This window comes from Lygodium microphyllum, chromosome 1 (genome assembly GCF_053477565.2).
Source record: "Lygodium microphyllum isolate KBCC chromosome 1, Lygodium_microphyllum_v1.1.10, whole genome shotgun sequence".
Taxonomy (NCBI): domain Eukaryota; kingdom Viridiplantae; phylum Streptophyta; class Polypodiopsida; order Schizaeales; family Lygodiaceae; genus Lygodium; species Lygodium microphyllum.
This window is the reverse complement of record NC_141135.1, coordinates 30,557,003-30,574,388: the sequence shown is the minus strand read 5'-3', so window position 1 is coordinate 30,574,388 and position 17,386 is coordinate 30,557,003. Positions and strand designations below refer to the sequence as shown.

The following is a 17,386-nucleotide window of genomic DNA, read 5'->3' as shown; positions in this document are numbered from 1 at the left end:
GTGTTAGCTATGTCAATCTGTCATCTCCTCATTGTGAGCTCCTGTCAGAGTCTGATTGAGACATAGAAGCTCTGGCAGTTTAGGTGCATTTTCTTTATTTGTCGACTTCCTGTGTGCTTTCCCAGGCTAGTTATTGCTTTCTACCATCTGCCAATAGCTAGCAAACATTGTCGGGCAGTTTAGGTGCATTTTCTTTATTTGTCAGCTTCCTGTGTGCTTTTCTAGGTCAGTTACTGCTTTCCATAGTTTGCCTATAATTGCCGAACATTGTCATTGTCACCTGGGATTTTTTCTGGGGTAACCTCTATTTTTTGGCATTTTTTTCTCTTCATCAGTGAACAGCACTTATGCTGGTCGGCCAGCATTTATGGCCTCCCCAAGTATAAGTCGGCCAGATTAGGGCATTTATGGCTATTTATAGCCACCCTCCCCCCAGTTGGCACATACACACTCTTTAGTCTTTAGTCTTCCCTTTGTAGGTGCATACTCTGACTCTTCGTGCTTGGTGCTGCCATTGTCATCAGCCCGATCTAGTGTCCTCACTAATGCTTTGGGCTGTGTGCAAGGACCAATCAATTCATCAATCATTGTATCAGCATTCTTCTTCAATGAGTGCAATATTCTTCTGTCATCTTTTGCTCCCCCTCCCCTCCCGCCCCCTCAACCCCCCCCAACCCCCCCCCCCCCCCCCCCCCCCCCCCCCCGTGTGTGTGTGTGTGTTCGTGTTTCTCTTTTGTTGCACACTCTCACATGGTATCATTGCCTAAGTGAGGACACAATCTGGAGATTTCTTGCAAAAGAGCAAGTTTTCATTGTGGAGGAGCACAGCCCAAATCTTCAAAACGCAGATTCAGCTTGCATTTACTGGGTTTACAGCCTGTACAAGTGGTCCATTGCCCATCCAACCTTCTTGATAGCCAAGCGACAACCTGCTATGTTTTGGTGACCAGCCTACTGCCCTTCATTATTTAGTACTCTCTCATCTCCAAGTAGTGGTTACTGCATTCGGGATCCATCTTCAGTGACATCACTCTCCGACACTACATTGCTTTGCCCTTGGGCATTCTATATACTCTTACATTCATTTACAGCATTCATTCACTTCAAAGTTTTTCTTCTGTGTGTTTGAGTTTAGAGTGTCTGCATTTTGTGCTTTGCGTTTAGGATTTGAGTTTTACTTGTCTCTGTCTAAGTCTTTATGTTTCAGTCTTGGTCGTACATGTTGTGTTTCCTCAATGCACACCCTAGCATATCTTCACATGGGATCAAAGCCGGTGCACTTCTAAAGAGTATCCTATCACCATTGTGGAGGCTAGTCTTTGTGTGAGACTCACACACAACTTGATTCTAACTCATAATGTCTCAGGTACCTTCTAGGTATCCTATGATACCCTATCAGGGTTCTCTATCATTGGAGGCTCTGAGAAGACATTATGGTCTCGAGGAGGAGATAGACACACCTTTACCTTTACTCTCTTCTTTTTCTCCTTTTGGTTATTTTGCAGATGAAGAGTTTGAGAAGTACTTGCTCATCATATACAGTTAGGTTTACACCCCTTCAACAAGTGCTACTACTCTGTTTGGACCGATTGGTGAGACTAGCCATCTCTCTAATCTTGGAGGGACCACGACATTCAGTGCATACGCTCATCCATCTCCTTTATCTCAGGCGGGCCTTGTATCAAGTTCGTATAATCCTTTTGAGTAGAATGAGCCAAAAACCCTCTTTTGTTTCTCCTTTTGGTATGCAAGATTCAAATGATTTTCAATATGTTAACTTTAATAGAGGAGGCTTTTATTCTTTATTAGGTATAACTTTACCATTTGTTTTATTTAAGCAAGTAAACAACACTTTTAAACTCCCTCCCATCCCACCACTATCTTCTCCACCTTCTAATTTACTCCGATCTTTGTTCCAAAATCTTGGATTACACTCCACTTCTGCTCAAAACACACTAGGGATTGGATCTTCCATCCCTGCTCCTAACACTTTCTCTTTCTCCATCCCACCATCCACCTACTCTCCATTCCCTCCACCTCTTGATGCATCGTTAGGGGGAATGCCATCCTTTAACACTATACCTTCCACATACTCCCACTTTACTACATCCTTTCACACTTGGATGGCTGTGATGGGTATCCCCCTCACTACTCCCGAAGATTTCCATCCTCTACTTCCCATGTCCCTATCCCTCCACCTTGGGCTCCATAGGCAATTACCATGCCTATACTGAGTCTGCTCTTGCCTACATTTGGATCCGCTATGCACACTTCTCGTATGCATGGTGGGCACTCTGGGATTATTCCCTAGTGTACTCCACGCCCCCACCCTATCCCCCCCTATTCACCCTACCCCCATTACACACCTTCTCCATCTCCTAGCACTACCTCTTGCGTTGCAACTGCCAAGAATGCCTTCACGGATAAGTCTCGTTTTAATAGGTGGAATTTTACCACTTCGTCAAACTTCATGCAAAAAGTGCTTGAATCTCAAGGACTTTGGGACCTCCTCGTTTGTACCGAGATCCTCGATTAGCCCACCCTGAACACGTCCATCAATGGAGAGCCCACAATGCCACAACCAATGTTAAGTTAATGCAGGGGTTGCCTCTTGAGTTCCACTCTCAATTGCAGCATTTTCCCCTCGCATTTGAGCATTGGAGTGGTCTCATTGACGACTATGCGGCTCAAGATCGCACTCAAGGTATCAATCTTGATTTTGAGCTTTAGAAGTTTTCCATTAAGGAAGGGGACGATCTGAAAGTCACGTTGGTTGAATATCAAAGTTTACTCATCGAGTTTGCCACTACTAGCTCACCAAAGTTTATTAGGTCACGTTCTTCTTGAACAAGTTGCCCGACAAATACTTTCATTTTATCTAGTACATTATCTCACTACCTAGATTGCCGACCTTCTATGAATTTGAGTGCTAGTTCTTGCGTTACACAAGACTGCACGAAAAAGTCCTACACATATCCATTCAAATATGTGGGGGTTGGTTGCCTCAGAAGGAAAAACGAAAAGTGGCAAGAACTCGCAAGATGCGAAGGCAAGCCAAAACAAGGGTGATATTACTTTCTCTAACAGAACCAAAGAAACACAACCCCTTTTGCAACAAATTCCTAAGGAAAATAGGTTTTGCAAGCAGTTGGGCCATGTGGACGAAGAGTGTCATACCAAGGCCCAAGGTTTTCCTCCTAGAAAACCATCACAAACTACTACAAGTGCCTCCACTCCGGCTAGCAAGTCTAGTACGCATCCCGCTGCTACACCATCTGTTCCATTTGTCCCAATGGCTATTCAATATGTGATACACAGGTAGTCTTGGCAGCCTATCTCCTTCACTAGTCCTGAAGGATTGGCTGATTGGTCTGCTAGTGGCTCACCTATCAAACTTTACACATCCATTCCAAGGGCATCCATTGCACCTTCAAGGACCATTTCCCCACCTCATCGTACGTGATGGTGGAACCACACTTGGCCTTTCCCTTTTTAGACTTCTCTTGCATACTTACAAACTCATTGCATTGCACTTTGCTTTGCTTTTTCTTATTTTCAATTTTGTTTATTTGGAGTATCTCACTAGTCACCTCTGTGCTTGCAAATTTTGATCTCTTTTACAGGGTTTTGTATTTCAATGTAGAGCTAACATGTAGGCTTGCACCAATTCTTCCTAAGCTAAAGATAAGAGATGCATGCCGTTCCTTTGTTGGTTCCATCTACTTGGAGTTTTGCTTATCTACCAGTATGGAGGTTTCCTCTCCCGCAGCCGATTGTGTAGCATCTCTCTTGATGTTGTCATGGTGGTGTCTTCTATCATTGCTCTTCTAATAGGGATGCTTCATCATTTTCATCCACATGGTTTTCGGCACCACATGAAGCTTAACATCCTTTGGCTCCTCTTGCTTCTTTGGCATCGGCATCCACATTGAGAGAAGATTCATATCGTTCTTGGTATTCCACAGGTTTCGATACTTGTCTTCAATATCGGCCTTCCCTCCTATTGTACCTTTCCCTATGCATCGCATGATTTCATCATTTTGTACTAGGGCACTTGGGCAAGAAAACAATTTTCCCATAAGGGACACTATCCAAGTGGCACGTGCTACATGAGCATTTTTCAGCATATAGCATACTATGCATCCCATTGTGCAGAGCACCCCTGTCCCGATCCTAAGTTGTTTCCACCATTGGATTACACCATCATCCTCTTGCCCATGATACTTCATCACATTTCCCTCGTCATCGACATCCTCAAGTGGTTAGGTAAGCTTGTTTTGTTTTGTGATATGTTGGGTGTACTATCCCTCCTCCCATCTTTTGGGTCCCTGTTACTGAATCAGCTTTTGCCATCCCTCAAATTAACTTTCCGTGCAAAAATAAATTAAAAAAGGTTCAATGTGGTTCCATCCGCCTTCGTAGGGCTTGCTAGGCCATTGGGCAGCCGACGTATACATTGGGCAGCCGACGTATACCTTTTGTCCGATGCCTTGTCATGTCTAGGGTGATTACTTGGACTCCCTTGGTAAGATAACCATCGCCTCTATAGTCTTGGTAGGCCATTAGATAGCCGGCATGCACCCTTTGGCCAATACCCTAGCTGCTTTGGGGTGGGACGCCTTGGAATAAGCATTGCCGGCCTTTCCTTTTAGGCTCAATTTTGAGCTTGAGAGGGAATGTTGAGCTAAAGCATGCTTTACAATTGATTAGCATTTTTTAAACAGCCCCAAAACATGCTTAATTAATGAAAAACGTAAATTTGATGCATGGTTCGAGAGAGTTTCAATGCTCCCACAAAACCCTAATTTTTGGGGACACCCTTCAACATCTATAAATAGAGAGGTTGCCCACCATTCAGCCTTATCCTTTGGTGTAGGTTTCTCACTCTACTGTGCAGATTTCAGCCGCCCATCAGCCATCTACCATCTGCTATCCAGCCATTGCAGCCCATCACTATCGAGCCCTAGGCGGCCAATTTTCAGCCATCACCCTGTTGTTTGGAGGTCTCCATCTACTCCGTCATCATAGCACCTGATCAACCTGCGTTTTCAGCATCTAGTGCAGGCGACAGGCTGCTGCCATCTCTCCCACTAGGCAATTGCTGTAGTACTTGTGTTTTTGCTATCCAACGGGGTGTCTACATCAACAAACACCTCTCCTATTGCCGCTTGATGGTTCTCGGCCTCGAGTGCTCAGTTTTCAGTCTTCCTCTAGTGTTACACTACTGCATTTACTAGATTTCAGCCTCCAATTGTTGTGTTTTGGTGACTAGCCTATTTCCCTTCATTATTTAGCACTCTCTCATCTCCGACTAGTGGTTACTACACTTGGAATCCGTCTCCAATGGGACATCACTCTCCGACACTCAATCGCTTTGCCCCTGGGCATTCTGTACACTCTTACATTCCTTTACAGCATTCATTCACTTCAGAGTTTCTTCTCTCTATGTTTGTCTCTACGTTTGAGTTTTGAGTTTTTGTGTTTTGTATTTTGCATTTAGGATTTGAGTTTTTCTTGTCTCTATCTGAGTCTTTGTGTTTTAGTCTCGATTGTACATGTTGTGTTTCCTCAATGCAAACATTAGCATATCTTCACAATATCTTCTTCCTTGGCTTGGGAGCTATCTTGTGGAGCAGTAAGAAACAGCCTACTATGGCCCTTTTTTCTACAAATACAAGTATCGTGCCTTATGCTCTACAACTATGGAGGTAGTTTAGCTTTGCTACGTGTTGGCAAAGATTGGTTTTTCTCAGCTTGGACCTATGGAGCTATGCGTGGACAACCAAAGTGCTCCAACTATGGCAAAGAACCCTCTGTTTTGTGCTTGCACGAAGCATATCGAGGTCTAGTACGAGTATATTCGCGAGTGGATCCTGGATTCTGAGTTTGCAATGGCCTACTGTTCCACAGAGGACAACGCAACTGATCTCTTCACGAAGCATTTGCCTGAGGCTTCTTTGCTTCATCACATGAGGTTGTTGGGTCTTCAGACACTTCCACAATTTGAGAGGGGGTATTAGCCCATCTATGTTAGTTATTTTAGTCTCTCATCTCCTAGTTGTGAGCAGTTTGATGGAGATATTGAGCTCTGGCAATTTAGGTGCATTTTCTTTATTTGTCAGCTTCCTCTGTGCATTCCTAGGTCAGTTGCTACTTTCCACAATTTGGCTACACCTGCCAAACATTGTCAATTGTCATCTGGGATTTTTTGGGGGGTCACGTCCATTTTCTGGCATTTTATTCTCTTCAGTGACCAAAATTTGTTGCTGGTCAGCCAACATTTATGGCCTCCCTTGGTACAAGTCGGCCAGATTTGGGCATTTATGGCTATTTATAGCTAGCGCCCCCCCTCCCCCAACTTGACACATACACACTTTTCAATCTTTAGTCTTCCCTTTGCAACTGCACACCTTGACACTCTAACTCTTCATGCTTGGTGCGGCCATCATCATCAGCCTAATCTAGTGCCCTCACTGACACTTTGGGCTGCGTGCAGGGATCGATCAGTCCATCACCATTGTATCAGCATTCTTCTTCAATGAGTGCAGTATTCTCCCTTCATCTTCTGCTTCCTCTGTGTGTGTGTGTGTGTGTGTGTTCGTGTTTCTCTTTCATTGTGCACTCTCACAGCGTGTTGTTCTCTCCTAGAAGCATCTTCAGTCAATTTGGATAGATTGTGGGGCACTCCCCTTCCTATGCCATTAGGCTTGACAGGAGCTCAGTGAAGGACATTGGACAAAGACACTTATTGTTTCCAGAGCTCAACTTGCCTACTGCTTACCATGGTTGTTAGGTGCAAAAAGGTACAATACTATAGGGCACAATAAAAACACGATACTAAATGGTACCTTAAGCTGTTCCATAGAGGCAGAGAGATGAGGCCTCGTGGATTGGATATTGATGCTATGGCCCCTCAAGACTTTCCTACCTCCTGCACAAGGAGCCAATGTGCTTGGTTAGCAGTTGGGCAAGCATGTTCTCATGTTGAACCTCCCAGCATAGGTAGCAAGTTTGTTTTTCGATGATCCTCTAGACATCTTTATAGTATGAGAGGGTGGTAGGCTAGTGATGGATAGAGAGCAACAAGTTTTGGCTTTCTATGGTTTTCCATGTGGAGAAATCAGGATCCCTGTCATTGAGCTATAGCCTATGGGGGAAGCCTTGCAAGCTAGACTTGCACATTGCTTGGAAGGATATCCATTAGTCGAGGCTTTCGATATGGGGGGGATGGCCATGACCCAGATGAGGTGATACAAGATCTCCACGAGTGCACTAGCTTGCCTTTTTAGTCCCTAGGGACTCTATTCCGTTTTTGTTTTTTTACACAACAAACATTAGTAGACACATTCCTGTTTCTGATGCAAGACAATGCTGATTGGTCCCCTATCCACCAGCATTGGGCAGAGAAAATTATCACACAGCCTTGAGACACACTCTCTGGAAGCACCTCTAGGACAACTAGCAGACAAAGGATCTTGTCATTGGTTTCTCATGGGGTTCTTGCATATGGTAGTTGAGTGGCACAGATGTAGTAAAATGGATGCACTGCTCAAAGCACTCTCTTTTGTCATGTGAGGCAGCCTAATTGCTGTGGAGAAAGAACTCTCTACTGTGCAAAGCCATGTTGAGAAACCCTTCACCCACAGTTTGCATTTTTGCATTCCTGTGTTTTGTGTTTAGGGTTTGCAGCCCCAAAAACGAGTGCCACCCTAGACCGATTGTGTCTATTTATAGGCCACTCTCTCATTCATTCCTTACGGCTAATCCTTCAGTCCATCACTCTCACTCTCTCTTCGTCAGTCTTTTGACACTCTCTCTCTTCCATCATCTCTCTCTCTCTCCTCTCCTACCACCATCTCCACACTCTCCTAGCACTTGCCTCCATCTCCAATTGGCTGTGTTTATGGTGGCAATGTGCTCCTCTTCAGCTGGTGTCCATCCTCCATTGTTGGCAACAGCATCTTCTGTGCTCCACCTTGCGTTTGGAGTCCACACTCTCTTGGCGTCAGCATCCACCCTATCTGGTGCATCCTCCACCCTTCTGGCGGCTCCACCTTCTTGCGTTTGGCTACCAGGAAGGTTCCTCACCATTTCGCATCTCTCTCTAGCAGGCATCACCTTCATCAGAGGCAGTTCCACCTTGCGTTTAGTTCCTGCCTGCTTCTCACCCTTCTGACGTCATTCCACAGCAAGCACTCGCAGAGCCTATCTTCATCTACATTTTCAGCATTTGACTCATCCTTACCACCTGGCATCACTCCCAACAGCTGGCGTCACCTCATCAAGCTTGCGTTTGTAGAAGGAGGCTTCATTGGCTGTCTCCTTGCTCGTAGGTACCACTCTTCAGCCCTGTGTTTGTAGATTCAAAGGCTCCTCACCCTTTGATGGCAGTCTCCCTGCTCTAGGCGACACCTCCTCATCCTGCGTTTGTAGATTTAGAGGCTTCTCACCCTTCGAAGGCAGTCTCCCTACTCTAGGCGACACCTCCTCATCCTACGTTTGTAGATTCAGAGGCTCCTCACCCTTTGAGGGCAGTCTCCCTACTCTAGGTGACACCTCCTCATCCTGCGTTTGCAGACTCAAAGGCTTCTTCGGCAGTCTTCCTGCACTCTAGGGCTTTCTTTGTGCTACGGCACCCTTGTATTAAATTCACTTCATCAGCATGATTCATCTTCTATGTTACTTTTCTCTCTCAATGTTTGCCATAAACACAGTGTTTTCCCTTGCAAACCCTACTGTCTCTCTTGTCACTTACTTGTTTTGGCATGGTATCAGAGCTAGAGGTGCTCAGAGAGCCACAAAGATCCTCCTCATCAGAGAAGACATAGACTGATGGCGTGTTCGGCATCAACATTTGATTTCTCTATCATTTTTGTTACGCATTGGAAGATATTCTTTTTCTCCCTCCCACCCTCCCTTCTCTAGTTTTGCCACCCCGGTACCATGGCGTCTCCACCGACGGATTGCCCTTCTACTGGGTGCTACTACTGCAACACGAACGGTCATCCCAATGAAGATTGCCAACTTCGACCTTTGCTCCCCACCCCCCCAGAGTATATGCATCTCCCACTTGGCACTTCTTGTGCCACCTCTCCTTTCTGGGCCACAGAGATCATTCTGCATCAGCTATCAAAGTATTATGCTCAAGGCAATAAGCTGCAACCAACCCGCACTAATTCCTTTCGAGCACACGGAGACTCTAAGACCTTAAGAGGCAATAAGCCCTCCTGGAGACCACCCCAATGCGCAGAGTTTCCCCCCACCCATTTCCGGTTACAATGGCTTCCACGGCCCACATCTCCTCCACAGTCCACTATCCTGAGAGCCCGCGATTGTTCCCCACCCTTGGCTCATCCTGAGCCTCCTTCTTTCCCACCCTCTTCCACTTAGGTATTCGAGAGGCCACTTCTGGGTGCTTTCCGGCTTTTTCTTCCAAGCCCCAAATACCTTCTTCAGCTCAATCAGTGGTACTTCCTTCGTCATCAGATGCTTTGCAGTTCGTGAGCCATGAGTGGTTGGATTCCCTTTCTCTCTCAGACTAGGATTCAAAGGGGGATTCTCTTACTTCGCCCTCAGAGGGGGCTTCCACTTCTTCTTCGACTTCACAGGGGGCTCCTACTTCTACTCTTCCGATTCAGAGAGGGACCCTATGTGCCATGAAGTTCTTCACACACTACCACCTTCCACTTTCAAGGAGTGCCTCTCCTTTGAGTGGTCATTTCCTCTACTAATACCCAAGATCTAGAGAATCTACCTAGATCGGGGTCCTTGGGTCTTTAGTAGTGACTTGGTGGCTAGGCCTTCGTATTCCTTCTAGCATGGAGTTAGGGAGCTAGTGGCTTCTCTCCGAGGTTGAGTTTCGGGCTCTACAGCTCATCCAGTCTCCTGACTATCTTCAAAGATCTCCTTTCAGGTGGTATTCTCAGATTACAGGGTGGATCTTTTTTTCATCCCTTGGTCAGCATGGAGCCACCTCCCGAGATCGAATACAGGCATATCCTTATGGTTCTCGGCACCACACAAAGTTCGACATTCCTTTTATGCATTGCATATTTTCATCATCTTTGTACTAGGGCTCTTGGGCAAGTGAATAATTTCCCCACAAGGGACATTATCCAAGTGGCACTTGCTGCACGAGCATTCTTCAGCATGTAGCATTGCATCTCCACCTCACTCCTCTTGTTCCCCTTTTTGGTCTGAGAGGGGGTGTTGAGAAACCCTTCACCCGTAGTTTACTTTTTTGCGTTTCTGCGTTTTGTGTTTAGGGTTTGCAGCCCCAAAAAGAGGCGCCACCCTAGATTGATTGTGCCTATTTATAGGCCACTCTCTCATTCATTCCTTACGGTTGATCCTTCAATCTGTCACTTCCACTCTCTCTTCGTCAATCTTGTGACATTCTCTCTCTCTTCCATCATCTCTCTCTCTCTCTCCTCTCCTACCACCATCTCCACACTCTCCTGGCGCCAGCCTTCATCTCCAATTGGCTGCGTTTATGGTGGCAGTGTGCTCCTCTTCAGCTGGCGTCCATCCTCCATTGTTGGCGATAGCATCTTCTGTGCTCCTACACCTTGCATTTGGAGTCCACACTCTCTTGGTGTCAACATCCACCCTATCTGGCGTCATCCTCCACCCTTCCAGCGGCTCTACCTTCTTGCGTTTGGTGCCAAGAAGGTTCCTCACGAGCAGGAGTCACCTTCATCAGAGGCAGTTGCACCTTGCGTTTGGTTCCTGGTTGCTTCCCACCCTTCTGATGTCACTCCACAACTGGCATTTCACTCGCAGAGGCTGTCTTCATCTGCGTTTTCAGCATGTGGCTCATCCTCACCATCTGATGTCACTCGTAGCAGCTCTGGCATCACCTCATTAGGCTTGCTTTTGCTAACGAAGGCTTCATCGGCTGTCTCCCTGCTCATAGGTACCACTCTTCATCCCTGCGTTTGCAGATTCAGAGGCTCCTCACCCTTCGACAGCAATCTCCCTGCTCCAATGACACCTCCTCATCCTACATTTGCAAACTCAGAGGCTTCTTCGGCAGTCTTCCTGCACTCCAGGGCTTCCTTTGTGCTACAGCACCCTTGTATCAGATTCACTTCATCAGCATGATTCATCTTTCATCATCTTCTGTGTTACTTTTCTCTCTCAGTGTTTGCCGTACTATACTGGCCATCAATTAGCCAGGGTTGGCATTTGTTATATGAGGCTGAGATGCAAGATAAGATCTTCATCAGTGGGCTGGATCCCATGTGGTGGTACAGACAAGGTTACATAGTCTGTTCTTCACACTACAGGATGGTAGCCCTTGGTGGTGTGAGCAGGTACACTCCCCTACCTTGGTTTCTTTCCTCATTCCTGCCTATACCACTGCCCTGAAAGGCCTTGTATTCATGTGTTGTAGGCCTTTTAGCACTAGCCATGCTGTTGAGCCCATGTACTTGATGGGTTTTTAAGTAATATAATACTTATTTTACCAAAACAAGGAACCATGTGCTTCTTTTTGAAAGGGTCAATAATTGTATCTAATGCTCTTCTTATACAGATGTGAATCTTGCCATGGTCAAGCTGAGAGACTGCTTGATTCTGCAAAAGAAATGGAAGACTCAATTGCAGTTAATCTGAGGTCAGCAAATGCAGGAAACACTTAAAGCATTATTGTCAACTTAACATAATTTTCGTTTGGGAAATATAAGTTGTTACTAATACTGAAGACTCAACATAATATCGTTTTCAGTTCACGACGATTAGAAGTTAGTCGACTTGAACTTCTGCTTCAAGTGGGGACTTTTTGTTCTGCATTGGGTGCCCTTGTAGCAGGTGCAGTATACATCTGAAAAGCTGTTTGTTGACTTTTTCTGTATCAATGTTTACATTTACTTCATGCCATTAAACAAGACAATTCATGCTGTTGAAAAATTAGTGGCCATATTTCTTATGTACTAAATAATTGCATCTGCATTTAACAGGCATATTTGGCATGAATCTAAAGTCCTACTTGGAAGGCAATGCGGTAAGTCAGGTCTTTAGTTCTGGTTTGATGCTTATAGTAATAGAGAGAGATTTCTTTGATTGAATGTTGTGAGTTAGCCTCACTGTCTGGTTCTTGATAGAGCTTAAAGAATGTGCGCCTACGCAGTCCTTTTAAACAGCGATTGGATTGATTATTTATTTAAAAAGTGGCTGAATACTATGAGTGCCAGTCAAGAATGCTCAAAAACACAAAAGATAACATTGAGATCTCTCCAATGCTGGAGTGACAAGGCTGTCAAAGAGGACTGGTGTCTGAATATGCAGTCAAGAAAAGAATGCAGCCAAATGCTTCAATTTGATCAGAAAAATCAGGTCAAGTTGCCAAATCCAAAAGAAGGAATGCACAATTTGAGGGAAGAGGACACCTGATGAATAAGCTGGTGCACAAGGATGACTCTTAGAAATGCAATCTCACTCAAAGTACCATGTATGTGGAAGGTAGCAGGAGCAATCCTTCTCTAGCAACCTTAGAACCTGATGGAACAATGCCAAGCTTGCACCTCCACAAGAAAGGCCTCTCCTTAATTGGCTGTATAAAAATTTATGATTGTGGAGGATCTTTTGTGCCATTTTGGAAGAGAATCCATGCAACAAAAAAGCGAGTTAGCATGATCAGCTATCCAAGCACAGGCTGCAGGATAAGATACATTCCCTTGGGTGTCATGTCATGAAGAGAGTTATCTGTCACATTGCATGAAATGCTCCAATCTTGCAATCTGTCTCAACATCTTATCAAACGAAGCTGCTGAAATGGATCAATTGTAGTGTAAATCAAATTCTGTAGAGGCCTAGTGATAATCCAAGGCATAAAATCCTTGAGCTTGAGGGAAAGTCGTGATTATAGGATACTTAAGGGAATTTACTTCAGCATCAGCCATAGACATATGTGATCCATGTCAAAAGCAAGAAGCCCCTTTCCCAAAAGACTTGTTTCCATGGCTTGCTGGTGGCCTTGCTAGAGCTGCATTTTGGCTTTGCTGGAGCTGATCCATAGCACTGCTAGAGCTGCACTGCCACAAATCTCCAGCCTTGCAACAGGAAGGTGAAGAGGGAAGCAGTGCTATCTCCATGGAAGCCTGCCACAAAATGCAAGGTCTTCTTTCTCATGCATGTCAAGCCTCCTAATCTCTCTCAAGCAGCCATGCAAATTGCTCAAATGCCTAAACTGAGTGGACCGTCTTATTCTTTGCAAGTAATTCCTTTTCTTTTTGGTCATAATCCTAGAGTGCCTATGTTCAAGCATCTCGGTGCTGCATGGAGTATTCACCCGACCATATGTTTTGTACAGCCAAAAATGTTTAATGACAAGACTTGTTTTAACGGGTTGAATTATACAATGTGATTTGACCTTGTCTGGCATGTTCTAAATTTGCAAGGTTTGTGGGACCTTATTCAAGATCCTTAATAGTCATCATAAGAGGTTGGCTCTTGAAAGAATTATAATGCTACAACCATAATTGAGGTGATGCAAGCATACCTGAATTTCAATTGTAGCTTAAACATTTTATACCTTGCATCTGAACATTGGGCTCAGTTGACCAGCTGCTATGCAGCTCACAACCATAATCATTGCATAAACCTTGAGCATGAGCTCCAGGAGTCCAAGACATTGAAGAGGAAAACTTGAAAGTCATGTTGGCAAAGTTATCAGTGATCATTAAGCTCACCATGACTGGCTCACCAAAGTCAGATGACGATCAGGTCACTCTATATGTAAACAAATTGCCTCCGAAGTATTTCAATTTCTCAGTTTTCCACCTTTTATAAGTTGGAGTGTCAGCTTTTATGTTTTGCAAGGTTGTTTGACCGAGTGTATATAAGGACACCTTCTCTTTCGAGGGGAGCTATGGTATCCACTTTGTAGAAAGGAAACTAGAGAGTGGGAATAATAATAAATCTCAAACAAATAGAGATGAACATAGTAGTCCTCAAATCAAAATCTAAAGTTGAGATAGAAGAATATGTCAAAGTGGCTAGTGTCCAACCTTTTTGCAGTGTTGGTCAAATGCCAAGATTATATCTTTCCTAAGACTAGGAGCCCACCAAGAGTGGGCAATCCTATAGCTCACTTGCAAATGAGGGGAGGTCCTGCTCTTGCACCTATGGCTCAACCACCTCAACTGCAAGCTACTAGACATGCGACCTATGGACACCCCCTCCACCAGCCCTCTTCTCAACTTTGCAAGGGGTGTTTGATTGGTCCACTGCTTCTCCCATGGACTTTGGTCCCGAAGCCATAGTGATAGGAAGTGGAGGGGACAAGTCCTTGCGATGCCAGCACATCCTCTTGAAATGGAATTAGTTGAGGGGCATCCCAAATTGAGAGATGTTTATTTTGTTCCGTCCTTGACAAGGGGATAGCCAAAGCACAACTTGGGGACATGCCCCCATGTCAGGACGAGAAAGGGAGCAGGGAAGGGATGGTCCATGACAAGGGGATGGCCAAGGGACAGCTAGGGATGTGTCCCCCAGTTAGGGACAGAAAAGGGGATCGCAAAGAGGCCTACATATTGACATTGACATGTTTTGTCTTACACACATGTGCACGCATGCACACACACGCATGGACATGCACGTGCGCATGTGCACACACACATGATACAATTGTTTACTTGGATGAAGATGAGGAGAATTTTCAGATTTTTGTGTAGGTCTTTTGTGGAGCCTCAGGAGCTCTTATCACTTGGCATAGATCCAATTTATTTTGGATTTGTTACAATCAACAACTTACATTGGAGGCCACATGAAAATTTCATCCCGGTTCGACACGACACTTCAATTAGATACCTTGGTTGTCACATGAGCACCAATATCACATCAAGCAGCAGCTAGGACCCTTACACTTGAGCATCATGCAAAAGCTACTGTATTGGAGCACAACGAGACTATCCCTAGTAGGGAGGGTGGTGGTGGCTAACCAAGTTCTACGTGCCAACATGTGGAATATTAGTTCTTGTTGGGCTTTCTCTAGGTCATGCATTGGTCAAGTGAAGTACCTTGTGGTCAAGTGGAGATGAAAGCCCAATGAGGGCTAAAATAGCAAAGGATGTTATCACTCACCTTAGTTCTAGGGGTCTTTTGGGGATCATTTGACCTAGATAGTCAAAGTAGAGCACTCACGTTGAAGCTTATTGTGAGGATCATACCAAGCGAGGAGCATGGAAGAAGTTATTACTATGGAGATTAGAGACTATTGTCAGTACTAAAGGAGAACCATTGCAGTCTAGCATTCATTAGATTTTTCAGCACATTTGCACTAAGCTTGGAAATAGTTTTGAGGTCAGATTTGTTGCTTGATAGGCCATGTGATGTGACATTCTTTGGCTACATTGCTAGGTTGGGGAGGAGGATGAGGATCAGATGAACAAGATCAAAGCATAGCAAGCAGCCACCTCCCATTGGCAAAAATAAGGCATCTCAAACAATTTCTTATTAGACTTTTGGAGGACGCTAGATGAGAGCTTCAGGCCTAGGAATTTATCCTTCTTCCTATGACTTTTAGGTCACAGGAGCTTGGTAGTTGGCACTTGGCTTGGATATGACAGGGACCCAATGGCATGCAGGCGATGCAGTGAGCCAAAAGGAGATGCAAAGACATGTGCCTATGGGACTGTTCCAGAGCTCAGGGGACATGGAGAAGAACCCTTAGGATGACATTCCATGGCACAGCAGAGACCATGGTCATAGCTCGGGTCACAGACTGGCCTGGCATGTGGATATGAGGATGTTCAGGGACCTGGTCCTTCCTCATTGGACAACACTTGAGCATAATCCCCACCCCAGATTACTCCCAAGCACAGTGGACTCCAGGACATTGTTACAGATAGGAGTCGATCTCTAGTACTATAGCTTGATATGTTTGCACAGCAAGGTGTACCCATGTTATAGACCTTCAGAACATATCCACGGCTGAGACTCTTTCTAGGATTTGAATAGACATGATCCATACTCTCCACAGGAGATGGGAGAGGATGTAGGGAGGCTTTGTTTTCTTTTCTTTTAAAAAAATGTCAAATTTGTGTAATGTAATGATTTGAACACGAAGCACATCACATGATCAACTCTGGACGTTGTGTGCCAACCCACTTATCCTCCGAGTCTGATGCCATGTTTACTGATGCAGATTGCATTCTGGACAACCACACTTGGAATTATTCTTGGAGGGATTGCTTTGTTTTTTTTAATGTATAACTACCTTAAACGGAGGAAAATCTTATGAATCAGTGATAATGCCTACACAATTAATGCTTAAATCAGATCTTTATTAGCCAAAAATGTTATGATGCTACAGTCTGCTATCAGTCGTTTAATGTCTGACAAGCCAGAGATTGTCCGATTCAGCAGCCCAAGTGCCATCCAGTTTGCCATGATCCGCTCTGATCATCGTGTTGCTGCAAAACCCCCCCCGCGAACCCACATCGAGAATGTATCCTTCCGGCTGTATTTAACGAGTCTCTCTATTATGCCCTTTTGTCCTTTTGTTTATATTATACCTCTAAAAATCCTTGCAAACTAACATCTGTGCAGCTTATTATGAGCTTCCATTTTACCATTCACTAGTATGGCTTTTGAGCTTTCGTTATCATAAATCTTCAATCAAATCTCATCATCATTTACCTTCCATTGGCATAATTCTTCGATGTCAGGTTTTTTTTAAAAAATGATAATGAGGAACTTAAAAGTCTTAAGCTATCAATAGGTTTCACAATAATGCTTGATTGAACAAATTATTAACATGGTGACAAAATTATAGGGGCCTACCAAATAGAGAGTTTTGAAAGTTTGAGATACAACGTGACAAAAGACCAAATGACATGGTTTGTAATCCCTAAAACTCCGCAGAATGACTTTGAAGTAGCACAAGTACATCTAATTGTGTGAAATTTCATGCCAATATGTTGTGTGCATGACATCTGTAATCCATCTCCTTAAACCAAGTGGCATTTTTGGAAATGCATGCACATGAGAAGGCTAAAATTTTATTCTTCACACATGTTTACAATAGCACAACTTGAAACCCCTTCTTTTACAATTTCATAGCCTAATTGCAGTAGGGAAAATGAAACATGCATTGCCAAATCGATAAAGAGAAAAATGGTTTGTCGCTCAAGTCAGCACCCATTTAAATGGCTGAATTTTTGGAACTACAAGTGAGGGACAAGGCTTATACTTGTCGGCCTAATTTTTGGAACTGTAGATTGATTATGAGACAATTGTAACCATGATCGAAAGAGAAAAATTCACCATGTATGAGTAGCCAACTATGCCAACATGTAAACCTTAGGACAACATGAGAGATATCATGTAGATGGATGATGAGATCATTGTACCCATTGTAGAAAAAGATAATTTAAGTAGGTTG

The 17,386-nt window shown here is 44.4% G+C and overlaps 1 protein-coding gene across 1 annotated transcript in view; it reads left to right on the top strand.

Moving 5' to 3' along the window:
• Window positions 1–16,640, top strand: part of MGT10 (magnesium (Mg) transporter 10) — an 89,480-nt gene extending 72,840 nt beyond the window's left edge. The window contains exons 11-14 of the mRNA XM_087675199.1: window positions 11,537–11,617; window positions 11,729–11,811; window positions 11,961–12,004; window positions 16,148–16,640. Of these exons, the coding sequence (XP_087531325.1) occupies window positions 11,537–11,617; window positions 11,729–11,811; window positions 11,961–12,004; window positions 16,148–16,243 (304 nt within the window). The 3' untranslated portion in view covers window positions 16,244–16,640. The remainder of the gene's footprint in view (window positions 1–11,536; window positions 11,618–11,728; window positions 11,812–11,960; window positions 12,005–16,147) is intronic.
• Window positions 16,641–17,386: the final 746 nt, after the last annotated feature.